Genomic DNA, 14,214 nt, shown 5'->3' with positions numbered 1-14,214 from the left:
ACTTTAAGGTGAGAGATGTGAATTAATGCGTCAGGGATAGTTATTTAGAGTTATATGTTTTTTCGTAAAAATTAAATAATGTTGAGGGCAAAATATGAAATGCAAATTATATTATGGTAGAAGTTACACCATGTTTTACTTTTTATATATATATATATATATAGTAAAATTAGAATAACATTTAAATTTCTTGGACACATGTCAAATTATAACTAGATACTTGTAATTCAAATTTGTATATTTTTAGTCACACTTGATTGTCCCATGTTTGGCCAAAGAAAACATCTAATAATAATTAGTTGATCAAATGATATAAAAACTATATCTTTAAATAATTAAAAGAGTTGTCTAAAAATACACTCAGACACTATAAAAGAAGTACTTCCTTATGTGAATGGTATAAAAAAAAAACTAAAATACCAAAAACGTTCTTAAAAACAGGGAAATAATAAATAAATAAAAAAAACAGAAATAAGAAACCCAAAAACAGAACGAAGAGAGAAAGAAACTCAAGGAAACGATTTCATCCCATTATCATTTCTCTCTCTTCCTCTCCGACCAGATCGGGCACATTGTCTGAAACGCAAAACCTCACACCCTTTTCCTCTTTTCCCTTTTCAATTCCTCACAATTTTCATTTTTTACTTTTACATTGTTATTTGAATTTCCCATCTTTTCGTTCCCAATTTTATATAATCTGTGAAATACTTTGTGATTTTGGCGCCATCCGATTTGGAACCGTTGCGAATTTGAGGCTGTGGTGGTGATTTTTTGTTTGAATTTGTGAGATTTTTGTGAGTTTTTGTTTTGCTTGTAGATCCAGTGGGTTTGTCTTGAATGGCATCTGCTCAGGTGCTTCCAAATTTGCGGAAGCAAGAGCATCTTGAAGCTGGAAGGCGCCGGGTATGAATTCGATTCAATTCGGTTTCTTTTCGATTTGCTTTACAATAAAAACCAATGATTTTGGGTGTCTGGTTATGCATTTGTGTTTTGAGTTGGTATCAATGCCTTTGTGTTGGTTAGACTAATGTGGGTAATTTGCCTTTGTTGATGGCAAGGTTGAATTGAGTTTTCTTATTATCATTATTGATGTTGCTAACATTTTATTGTTTTTCCTTTGTTAACATTTGTCTCTCAGATTCTTGGGCTGGTTTAGTGTTTGTGAGGATGAAGGAAATGCACAATCTTTCAATGAGTGGTTGCGTATAAACAATTTTCGTTGAAATTAAACTGACCTTTTTTGAGGTTTGACTTAATTGGACTGATTACTACCATGTTTCAAATATTCAAATCCCCCTTGGGGGGTTTGTATTATCATTATTATGCTTAACTCCCCAGAAGGGTAATATGTTAAAATTACATGACCTCATATGAAAAGGAGGTAAGTGTAACTTTTGAAATAAGGAGGGTGCTTTGGTGTAATTAAGTCAAACCTCAAGGCAGGTTAGTATAATATTCCCATATTTTTGTAGTGATTAAATAACGGGGGCAAAATAGGAAAATCTATTCTGCTGTTGGAAGCAACTAGGCTGTCTACTCATATGAGCTAATTAATATGTTGTTCTAAGTGCACAAGGATCAGTTTTTATCATTAAGCTATATGTATGAAGTGATTAGTTATTTCTTTTACTCGATTTATTTACCAATGGATGCGGGGCCTAATAGTATTGTTGGTTTATCTGGATTCTCATTGAAAGAAATTATTTTTTCGTATTTGGAGTAGTTTAAACATGGATGACATTTGTATTAGAACTTTCCAATTTGGATGTATGTGTATATTCTACCATTACAGTGATTGTCTGTGTAGTTATGTACTTGCAGTTTAAGATGTTCAATTCTAACAATATCAAGCAAATCCCATTAGTAGGTGTGGTACATGGAGCAATCAACACCATTGACCATTAAGTTCTATCAAACAACAAATATTTTTCTTCCTAAAACAGTTTAGAGTGAGGTTTTTTCTATTGCTTTTCTCACAATGTTTTCTAATCAGACCTATATTCCATTCAATCTACTTTTTTAACTAGATCCTTTAGTGGTTTTATTCTCACATGACCTAACCACCTTAGTGAGTTTTTTGTCATCCCCTCAATAAAATAGGCTTATAATACTGATCACTATTCCTTTGTAAGAAAACATTTCTTCACTGTGAATAGTTTGTTTTGAAATTTATCTCACTAGGATTGAGGATAGAATCCAATGCCTGAAAGAATATGAATCCCTGCAATGTTATTTTTTTTCAATTTTAATCCCTTTCTATAGTTTCTAGAGTGATTGAGAGTTGAGACACACATCAGGTTTAGAATGCATGTCTTTTCGGATTTATTATTGAAGGGGAGGAGGTGTAACTAGGCCCAATATTCATTGATATTTAACTTCTCATGGTGATAAAGTTGTTAATCATTTCGCCTTAACCTTCTACGTCTGTTAGTTAATTACATTGAGATAAAGGAATCCCTTCGAATCGAAAATAGTTATTTTACTGTTAGGATCTATGTTCGTGTGTCACTGTTACTGTGAAAGTGAGTAATTTGTGCATGATTCAGCTTGTTTGTTATTCATATCATATCATGCTTAAAACATCCCAGTGCTGACACTTTTCATCTGTATTAAGGATGTTAGGTGAATGAGTATTGGCTACTATTGAAGCAATCATTCAATAAATTCTCTATGCAAGCCAAGATGACTTAATGCATTTTTGTGCTGTATTCCTTTTGAAGTGCTATTCCCCCCTTTCTGTCAAACTCAAATGATGTTTTTGGTATTGCAGCTTGAGGAGTTCCGTAAAAAGAAAGCTGCAGAGCGAGCCAAGAAGGCTTCATCCGCTAGCAATATTCCCTATTCTGATGCTAGCCTGAACCAAAAACAACCTTCTGAAATTGAGAACGTTCGAGTCAATGAGTCAGACGGAGTTACCACCTCTGATGGTATCACAGGAGCTGTTGTTCACACAGTACCTTCAGGGATGGGCAATGACAAGAGTCTGGATATGGTTAGCCAAAGTAGTAATCAAGGATCTTTGGCTGATAGAACTAATTTTGATAGGAATGATCTTAATACATTATCTACTAGTCTGGTAGAGGCACATTCAGATATTGATGAAACTAAGAGATATAATGCTTCTGTTGCTACTGCATATGCAGATGTTAATAAAAAGAATGAGGCAAATAACGCGAATGATATATATGGAATTCATACTGGTGGTTCTGGTGGAATTCATTATGGGATGACAAACAACCAACGTCTTCATCTACACTTGCAAGAAAGTCAAGAGTATGGTAGCAATACTACTCAATCTAGTCTTCATGGGATTAACGAATACCAGTCAAATAAGACGAATAGTTCTTTGAAGGATCGTGCAGTTTCTGATCATAGCTCTTCTCCTTATTTTCCTTCAAAAATTTCACCTCAAAACTCTGTTGATACATCACTGCAAATTAAACCAACAAATTCAAGTTCTTCAGACAGCTATGCACATGGTTCACATTCTGGAGGTAGCATTTTAATTTTTTCTCTGCACCTATAGTTTGGGATTTTAATGCTTCTCTACCATTTTCATACTACCCTACTATGACCTCTTTGCACTGATGAAGTTGTGCATAATGCTTGTTGAAATGCAGGCTTTAGTGATTCTTTCAGATCTAAGTTTAGAGAGACCATCACTAGCTCTGATAGCAATTTGTCTAACCTTCATGGTGCAAGTATCCCAATGTTCAATTCCAAAGTTTATGAAGCGAGCAATTCTAATGACCATACTCCAGTAAATTCCATATCAACAGAATCTAATTCTAAGAGGTCTCGTCCATCTTTTCTTGATTCTCTAAATGTCACTAGACCTTCCTCAGGGTCTCCATTTCAGCAACCCAAGCAAGATTCCTCTATGCCCAATCATTCAGAACCAAGCAACAAGGATATATCAGGATATTTCCATAAGCCATCTGAAGAGACTAAAACTGTGGTACCTTTTTCAAATTTTACAACCGCAAGTTCTCATAGTACATTTGAGAGTGCAAGCCCTTCGGTTTATAATAATAACAGTCAAGATAGGCTGATGGCAAGTGCTAATGAAAATGGCATGGATAAGAAGCATGATTATTACGCACCTTCAAAGAATGAAGACTTCACTGCTTTGGAACAGGTGCTTTCTGCTAGTTATGGTTAAGAGATATGTTCTCTTGATGCCTGATGTATGATGTAGTGCTTAACTCTGCATATGTGTATTTATTTTATTTTATTAATTAGCATCAGAAAGTGTTTTATGATATTAGAGTGTTTGTGCTTGATATATTGGATTAATGTCTGTAACTGTTAAAGCATTTAGTTAAAGCAATTTGGGAGTATATATGATATGCCAAATATGTGCGCTGAAATGTACCTATATTTCGATTGAAGTCATGAATTTTTTAATACACGATTTCGTGCATAAGTTGTGAAAGGAATGCTATTAGGTTTGAACCAATATTTGTTTTTATGTGATTTAGGAACCCTATCTTTTTAGATTGGTAAGATGTAAACTTTTACATTTTACAACAGTGAGAACCACCCCATATGTGTAACCAGCACTAAAAATCAAGTATTTTTTTCTCTTTATTTTATGTTCTCTCGCCACCCCAATTGCTTATTCGAAAATTTATGGTTATAGCCCATGTGTTTTCTCATCAAATCCTTTGTACTAATTCTCTGAAATTCAAATTATACTTTATTCCTGTAGAAGTTTCTAAATCTTGAGTTAATGTAGAGAATATAATAGTGTATTAGCTTGTGTGATGCTCAAGTGTCCATACAGTTGCCGCCAGTTACATTTCCGATAGCTTTCAGTCTGTTCGTTGTCAAGCTCTCTAGACAGTTGACACTGTTATATGTACCAAACCTCATTGGGTTCAGTTAATGACAGTTACCATTTTCCAGATCTAGATTCTCTCTTTTCTTATATTTTCCCAAACATTCTCAATTTTTCTTAGATGCATTTGTTCTAATGGTTAAAAGTGAAATCTAAAATCTTCTTGGTTGCGTTAGAATTCTTCTTATGAGACAAAGGGTTATTCAGGCAATAGTCTTGTTATAAGCAGTTGGCTTTTGTCTTTGTTACATGTGAAAAATATATATTTATTATGTTGGCTTATATATATATATATTTATATATTCTTCTTCCTCTCTTTTGTTCTGCAGCATATTGAAGATCTGACCCAAGAAAAATTTTCTTTGCAACGAGCTCTTGATGCTTCTCGAGTATTGGCGGAGTCACTAGCTGCTGAAAATTCTTCTCTGACTGATAATTATAATCAACAGGTTGGCTTGTCCAGTACAGTGTGTCATTTTGTGGGATGTTCACCATGTTTTAGTTTTTAATTTTTATTCTATTGTTTTTGTTTTCATTTTCGATTAGAGATGTCCTTGTTATTGATAATTTATGTTACATATAATTTATGTTACTTATGATAGTATGTACTCCAGGTAAAGGACCTTAAACCAGTTATATATTATAGAAATTGTGTTAATGTCCTGAGAGACCGATGTACTTGTTTGTCAGTCCTGTGTCACTAATATGTGTTTACTGATTTGTGTTCGTACTTTGTGGAGTTTGTTCTCTGTTATTTGGGTATTATTTAGAATCTGATTTTGATATATTATTGATGCTTTGTGCTCTACTTTGTTTGTACTAAGTTATGTTTATATCTTTATTTATAGAGAAGTGTTGTCAACCAATTAAAATCGGACATGGAGAAGTTACAGGAAGATATCAAAGCACAACTGGTTTGTATCAGGACTCTATTTAATTGTGTAATTTTTTTTATTGCTGCTATTTTATTATATAATCATTTATAGTGTAGCATTGCAAGTTCATGCACAACATGTTTACATTATAACTATACTACTTTATTATATACTTATAGTCTATAATACTTGGCCATATAATGACAAGGATTTTAAATGAGTTTATTCATTGTTACAATTTGTAAAATCATAAATAAATATATATTATCAATCAAGCTATCTCACAAGTTTTTGAGCTGAACATAGGATTGTTTTAACTCCAGCTTAAATTATATAATGGAGCCCCAGGTTAAAATTGATTTGACATAACCAGGCATCTAATTGTGCCAAGCCTACTGATCTTGTTGAATGTTGAGCTTCTAATTGAGCTCATTTGTATTCCTGTCCCAAGTCTTTGGTAAATAAAAAGGTCACCATTAGATAGATAGATTGGATTGACTGAGTATCTTTTTCTCTGCTTGGTTTCTTGAAATGTTGCATCACTAAGGGCATTATTTGGCTTTCTTTTCTTCCTAAGGAGGTGTGATAACAATATCATTCACATGTGATCATCAAAGAATATTGTGTCTTGTTCAATCTTTCCATGAGTCATTCAGAGTTGCGTTTCATATTTGTCGTGGTATGGAAAAAGCGATCTTGTTAACGTACCTTTCTTCTGTCCTGTTTGTGTAGTTTAATTGGAATTTTGATATTGGGTTACCATTTGTCAACCCTCTCTATTCTCATCAATGATTTCTGCTCATTGGTGTTGTTTTCCTGATATGTAGATTGCCATGGTCCTGTCTTTAAGACTCAGTTCAATTTTTTATTGTAATAACTTGATTTCTATGTATGGCTTCATTTTTGCTTTCCACTTCATGCTCTGTCCCTCTGCTATAGGTATATATGTAACCTTTCATTTTTCAACAGGTTGAGCTGGAGTCTGTCAGGAATTTGTATACAAATGCACAACTAGAGTGTAATGCAGCTGATGAGCGTGCCAAGTTATTGGCATCTGAAGTTATTGGTTTAGAGGAGAAGGTAGTAAATTTTCTTGGTATGTTTTTCCATTTGTTATTACTTATGAGGATAAAATTACTTTTCCCACTCTTTTATTTAAATAAAGTTAACTGAAACTTGTTTTGGAGTTGTTTGTATTTGTCAAGGTGATGACGTTTTTGACATGTAGCTTACTACCCTACAATCATCTGAAATTAAGTTCCAAGTGGCAATTACAATGAAATTACTTGAAAGAGGATTTCACCAACTTTTACCATAATTTTCTGAAGGAATACCAGAAATGACTTGAAGTAACGACAAATTACTAAACTGTCTTGTTGTAGGAATTCTTGCAAAGTTGACCATTTTTATATGGCTCTGTCTCGAGATATAATATGAATGTTATGGGATAAAAAACATAATAGATTGGATGATTTATATCATATGATATATCGCACATACCAGAAAAAATGTCACAGTGGATACTGGATATAAAGATATGATTTGTAGCTGTGGGAGAGAGAAATTTAGAGGAGAATAAGCTAGAAACTCACATTACTAAAAATGAATTTGGTTTGAGGTCGACGATAGAATCAATAGACTTGCCACAAGGACCGATGGAGCGATATTGGAGGAACCAGAGAGACTCACACATTGTTTTCGTTGATTTAAAAAAGTCATATGATAGGGTGCCAAGAGAGGTATTTTGGAAAACCTTGAAGAAGAAAAGAGTTCATATTGCCTATTTTCGAGCAATCCCTTTATGTATGGTGGGGTCATGTCTGGTGTGAGAACATAACATGTGGCCACAACAAACTTTTCCTTTAAGTATACGACTGAACCAAGGGTCAACTCTGAGCCCCTTTATTTTTTTATTGAACATATCCAAGAGTTGGTAACACAATGCTTTTATCTATTTTTTTGTAGATGATATAGCCCTAGCTAAAGAGTCTTGCGAGGAAATAAATAGGAACTTAGAGGTATGGAGACAGGCCTTGGAAGCTCATGATTTTTCTTTGAGCAGAAGTAAAGATAAAATGTAAGCTTAGTAGGAGGCTAGTTAGTCAATTGCGGATAGCGACAGACCCCAAAAACACTATTGCGGGATAGCGAGTAGCGGGATAGCCGCTACAACTAGAGAATCCAGCACATTGAGGGGAAGAAAGAGAGTGAGGCAGAGAGGAGTGAGGGGAAGAAAGAGAGAAATAAATGGAAGAATTAGGGGAAGAAATAGAAAAAAGAAATGAATTCAACAGAATTAGGAATAGTGAGGAAGAAAGGAGTGAGGGGAAGAAAGAGAGTTTTCAGTTTTGTTCTAACCGTTAAAAAATGAGGGTAAAATAGACTTTACTCATTAAAAAATAGGGTTTTCACTCACTTTCAACCTCTAGCGGGTTCTGGATTGAGAAATGGAGGCAAAATGGAGCGTGACTCGTTTGCAACAGCCACAATGGCAAACTGTACCGCTAACTGCCGTTTTGTCGCGGGGAGGGGCTGGCGACCTCTGCAACAGCGCTATCGCACCGCCATAGCGTGCGATTGACTACACAGGTAGGAGGTGCGTAGTCCTAAGTCAGAGGTGAATCTTGGGTCCACTATACAAAACAACAGAGAAATTGAAAATGTAAACCATAGGATTCAAGGAAAATGGATGAAATGGAGGAGTGCTTTCTGCTTTGAGTATTGTTTGTGATAGAAAGGTATCACTCAAGGTTAAGGGAAAGTTTTACCACACATTACGGGCAACTTTGTATGAGATTAAATGTGACATAAATTGCTAACAGGAGAATAAACTCAATGTAACTTGAATGAGAATTTCATGTTAGATAATATGATAATGAATGAATGCTTTGTAAAGGAAGTTGGGATAGTATCTATTGTAGAGAAGATGATAGAATCTCGTTTTGGATGGTTTGGGCAAGTATGGAGAAGACATGTGAAAGCCCAAGCAAGGAGAGTAAATCAAATTCAGGGTACTAATTGCTACTAGTAAAGAGAGACTAAGAAAAACTATAGGCGAACCAACAATATATGATTGTTAGAGAACATATATATAATATCTTTCTGGAGTCTCTACCTGATCACTTATGCTTTTCGGATAATGGGTATTTGATGTAGTTTCAAAGCCTTTTGAACAGAGTGGTCAAGACTCAAGAGTTTGATCTTTTGCATACCCCTTCATTTATAACTAAATTAAATTTCAACAGAAGGTAAAGTGGACCAGTTCGATGTCCAAGCCTCTCTACAGGCAAAGAGACAAAGATGTTACTATTTTATATCAATTGATTTTGTAAAAATATCTACTTGTTTAATTAAAATATCTCTGTTTCCATCTTTAATATGTTGTATGGAGTGATTGTTGTAATGCCCACCACTCTATCAACCTAAACACAGGGAATCCATGTCAATATTCTAATATGAATTTCATTAGCTAGTTTATTGCACATGGGTTTAGGAGATTTCTTTTAGATTCCAACTTTTAATTCGTTGTGTACTTGTGTTCAATAAACTTCTTAGGCACTCAAACTAAGATCCAGTGAGTTGAAGCTTGAGAAGCAGTTGGAAAATGCACAAGCAGAAATTTCTTCATACAGGTATTTTGAGGATTTAATTTACTGTAATGTACCAAAGGTAGCATGATTGAGGATTTATTGTTGTATAGAACTTTTTTATATAAAACTATTATTGTAAGACTTGAGTGTTATGATTTGGAATATTCGTCCAAATTTTCCTTTTCGTGACTAGGGTAGAGACACTAAATTAGTTTTTCCATGAAGTAATTGTTATTTAGAAGCTCAACGCAATGGTAAGGTTGCTACTAAGTGACAAAGTAGCACGGGTTCAAGTACTGAAAAACAGACCTTCACTTGTGGGGTAAAATTCTGTACATCTATCCTCCCTATACCCTACTAGGTGGGAGTCTTATGTATTGAACTGCCCTTTTTATAAAGTAATTGTTATTTCTGGCAGAAGTGCTATTTGAACCATAATTTCAATTGTGTTTGGGCCCTGAACATCGCAATTTGGATTCTAAATTTACTGTTCCGGGACCTCTGCAGATACTATTCAGCGGCATTGAAACAAACTTTAAAATGTTGTGCTTTTTCCATATAACAATTTTACGCGATGGCATTTGGTTTGATGCCAGCTTCTTATTTCCTTCAATTGTTGATTATCTTGACTGTTTTATCCAAAGATTCTAGGGCAGTAAATAAAATACGAGCTCATGAATATTTCAGGAAGAAAATGTCTAGCCTTGACAAAGATCGCCAAGATATGAAGTCAACCATTGGTTCTCTTCAAGAGGGTAATCAGACCTTCATTTTAATTTAAAGTTGTTATAATTTTCTTTTGGCTTGCAGATTTACTCTGGCCGTGGTAAGGCTAGTGCTTTTACTTATTTGATGCTTATGAAAGAATGGAAGAACCATGATTAAAAGTTAAAATAAAAAAATAAAAGCTTTAGTGTATGAAGGTGCTTGCAGGAATAGTCATATATGATGCTATTAAAGTTTTTTTATTTCACAAAGTCCTACAATAACTGGACTTCGACTCTAGTTTTTCAAGTTTTATATTTTTGCATTATTGAAGGCGGTCTTATAATTTATAAAGGTGGTATTCTATCGATGTTGGTCTTTACTCTATTGTATTTGGCTATAGAGGAAAAAGGGTTTTTACCATTCATTTTCGCAACTAAAATTTGAATGCTTAATTTGAAGTAACAAATTAACTACACTTAAGTCTAAATTGTAAACGTTTTATGTGAATTGAGCTATATGAACTTTGAAATCTATCTTTATTCTTTGTCATTTTACTGATACAGAGAAGAAGGTGTTGCAGTCTAAGCTGCGGAAGGCTTCAGGAATTGGGAAGTCTATTGAGAGTCAAATTAATAAAAGGGACGCTTCTACATCTACAGAAGATATAGGTCTGTTTTTACCTCGGTTGTATTTGTTACTATGCATAAAATAATCATGTGTTGCCAATTTATATGTGGTTACCTAACTGGCATCAATGAAGCTAGTTTCTGTGCTCATTTTGAAAGTCACTTAAGCATCTTTTCATGGTTGAATTGTTCTCAAGTGGAAATAAGAGAAGGCATGCTTGTGTAATCCATCAAGGTGCTATTAAAAATATCCATGGCAGGTTTACGAAGTTGTTATTGTTACCAGGCTCTACAGATCAAGTATATGAATATATGTAGTACGTCTTGGTTAGGTTCATTTAATTTTATTATGACTGAAATATATATGTAGTTTAATGTCGTAGAAACAACCTCTCCACTTGTGGGTTATGACTGTGTATATTTATCCTTCCCACACCCCACAAGGTAGGAGCCTCATGCTCTAAGATGTCATTTATGAAATATATGGTTTAATTTAGTTTATAGCTTAAATGTTCTGTATTCATGTACTTAACCAACATCTAGTACATATCTACAGTGCATATAGAGTTACTGGGATACCAAGTACATGTACTTGTACTGTGATCTTGAAAGTACATAGAAACTCTACTGTTTTTCTTCATAAAAAGTATTATTTGTTGAAAAGAGAAAAGTACAAAAATAAGATGGTTAGCAATCCTCACTAGCAACACAAAAAAGAAACAGCTAAAGCCTAAGTTGTAGAATATGCAAAAAGGCATGCATCCCTCTGCCTGTCTAACAAAGAAACACCTCTAACTACTTGATTTTGATTTAACTTATAATTGGCAAATGTTACTTGATTAAATTAATCCTAATTACTTTTAGTTTGTTTACCAGTTTAGATCACTAGTTATTTTTGTATATCTATACTATGCAGCAAGTCAAAATACTGCTGAAAACTCTTCCAACCAAGAAATCAATGATTCTGCGGCTGTTCATGATGCTGAAGTTTCTAGTTTGTCCTCAGTTCCGGAATTTGGACACTCATCTTTTGGAGTTTCTCCTGTGAATATTCCAAATGATCAGATGAGGACGATTGAGAACATAAATGCACTTATTTCTGAGGTAGGATTCAGTCTATTGAAAATTTTCTTTTAGATAAGAAATCTATTGAAAATTTCTGAGTCAGTAATATATACACCACCTTTCATTGCTTATTACTATTTGGAAATTACTGCTTTCGTCTATTTTGTTTCCACATGTCTAATCAATATATTATTTATTTACCTATTCACCTTTTTATGTGTAGCTGGCATTGGAGAAAGAAGATTTAACGAAAGCCTTGACATCTGAATCATCAGAGTGTTCCAGGGTGAAGGTAATTAAATCAAATGTGATTTTGTTTGAATAAGCAAGCACTTTTTTGGAAGCTAAAGAAGAATCGTTCTTCTAGCAAATTGTAACTCCTTTTGCTTTCACTTAAATATGCCCATTTCTCTGCCAACTCTGGTAGTAGTGTCTGGAAATCAAAATTTTCTTGTGTTTTCATGTAAATTCTTCTGCCACCTATTGACTCCCTTTCCTAATTCATCGAAGTTCACTACAATTTGTTTTTAATAGGTGTCAGTCCTTTGTATTTTACACACATCAATGACATTATCCTATAATTTAGAGGATATTATTTTTTCTTCCCCATCCCTATCTAAATCCAATAAATTGTCATGAATCTAGTTTAGAAACATACAGTATTGACAAGAAGTCTGTCAAAAAATTGATTTAACATCTCAAAGCTTATTGGCTTTAAACTGATGTCGATTTTTGGTCTGTAATTGGTTATGGTTCTGTATTAGTCTCACCATGCAATCTCTGCTGTTTCTTTTCCCGATTGAAGGCGATAAACAAGGAGTTGTCCCGAAAACTTGAGATCCAGACCCAAAGATTGGAGCTTTTGACTGCTCAAAGCATGGTTAGTGAACATATTCCAGCAAATCAACCAGATTCTCATATTATCTATGAGAATAACCCATATGCAGATGAGGGTGATGAGGTAAGTTATATTTTCAGTTTGCTTTATGCTTTGGTTACATCAAACGTTGCCTGAATGACTAGAGCACGTCATTTATACATCATCTCGTACTTTCGAGGATTGGCGAATCCCAGCCTTTTATTTTGTAATATAAAGCTTCACTGTATTTTAAGGAGTCCAAGTATCTAGGTATAAAAGTTGAAACCTTCACTAGGAGTTGAAGTAGTTGTTCTATCCTGAAAATCTATTAAGTAGTGGTTGTGAATATAAAGTTGAAATGTAAAAATGGATTTGAATTTCTCTTTTCTCATACTAGGTGGTGGAAAGGGTATTGGGGTGGATTATGAAGCTGTTTCCTGGTGGACCTTCAAAACGAAGAACGAGCAAACTTCTTTGATTGAATTTGCATTGGACTTCTATGACCAAATTTTCCAGTTATTGGGATGGATTATGGAGCTCTTATGCCACCAAGGTAAAGAACCAGCAAAACTTCAACCCAGATTCCTCTAATCTGTCAAAGTCTTTGGAGTTACTTATTGTGTCTTGTCACCTCCTCGATACGGTGGAGGCCGTGATCTGTGTAGTTTGAGTGAATCATACAAACTTGGCTGCAATTATTTTGGAAGATGGTAATAAATTCTGAAGTGATTTTATGTCTTGATTGTAGTACAAATTTTGTGCAAATAGTAGTTGGATATAAAAGACTACCCAGAAGCTTGGCGTGAGAGAACATACTAATTGTTGTAGAAAGAATGAGATGTGGGAATGTCTGTTTAATGTATGCAAAGGACAAGTGAAAAACATTATGTATAGATAACCTGTGACCTGTGAACAATTTTATTACCAGTTATTTGAATAGCAAGACTGATTGACATGAATGTGCAAAAATAGTAGTGTCACAGTTTCAACTTACATGAAAGTATGACATAAAAAGTAGAGTAAGTTTCACTATGATGGTTGTGGTTGATTATTAATGGTGGAGGGGTTGAGGAAGACAAGTGTTGTGACATTAAGAGGTTGGGGTGTCATGTTTTGTGCAGAAGAAAGTATGACATAAAAGATAGAGTAAATTACAATTTCATTGTTATGTTTTACTGAAATTATACAAACCATCAACTTTTTTCCCTACACAAAACACTTCTATTTATATACATACATTATACTAACAACCCTACATGAGAAATAAGTGTAATTTTTTAAACAAAAAAGGGTAATGAATGTAATTAAGGTAAACAAAATGATATATTGTGAAAAAAGTTGAAATAATATAAGAATCAACTGTATCTTTATTATTTTTGGTTCGTCACATAATATATCAATAATTATAATGAAATATTATTTAAATTTCTCTTATACTACATTGTAAGAAATCAAAAATAATAAAAATACATTAATTTGTATACTATTTGGACTTGTCTTCATACTATACCATATTTTATTTAACATATATCACCCTTTTTGTTTAAAAGATTATACTTATCTCTCCTACAGAATAAGTCTGTGTAATGTGTATATATAAATTTGGGGGTTTATGTAAGTATGTGTCACAAGGATTGGATGATGAACCTAA

General features: G+C 33.9%; 1 protein-coding gene across 2 annotated transcripts; it reads left to right on the top strand.

Moving 5' to 3' along the window:
• On the top strand, window positions 465–13,522 carry LOC109352455 (spindle pole body protein pcp1-like). Of its 2 annotated transcripts, none has more exons than XM_019594450.1 (13): window positions 465–903; window positions 2,771–3,494; window positions 3,621–4,138; window positions 5,170–5,289; window positions 5,689–5,754; window positions 6,685–6,795; window positions 9,271–9,347; window positions 9,993–10,060; window positions 10,577–10,681; window positions 11,559–11,743; window positions 11,928–11,996; window positions 12,510–12,665; window positions 12,961–13,522. In XM_019594450.1, exons 1-13 carry the CDS (start codon window positions 838–840, stop codon window positions 13,039–13,041), a joined length of 2,346 nt encoding a protein of 781 aa, XP_019449995.1. In that variant the 5' UTR covers window positions 465–837; the 3' UTR covers window positions 13,042–13,522. The 2 variants fall into 2 exon arrangements, with proteins under 2 accessions (XP_019449995.1, XP_019449994.1); XM_019594449.1 differs by having other exon boundaries at window positions 11,556–11,743.

Source organism: Lupinus angustifolius, chromosome LG07 (genome assembly GCF_001865875.1).
Source record: "Lupinus angustifolius cultivar Tanjil chromosome LG07, LupAngTanjil_v1.0, whole genome shotgun sequence".
NCBI classification, from domain to species: domain Eukaryota; kingdom Viridiplantae; phylum Streptophyta; class Magnoliopsida; order Fabales; family Fabaceae; genus Lupinus; species Lupinus angustifolius.
This window is presented reverse-complemented; position numbering and strand designations above follow the sequence as displayed.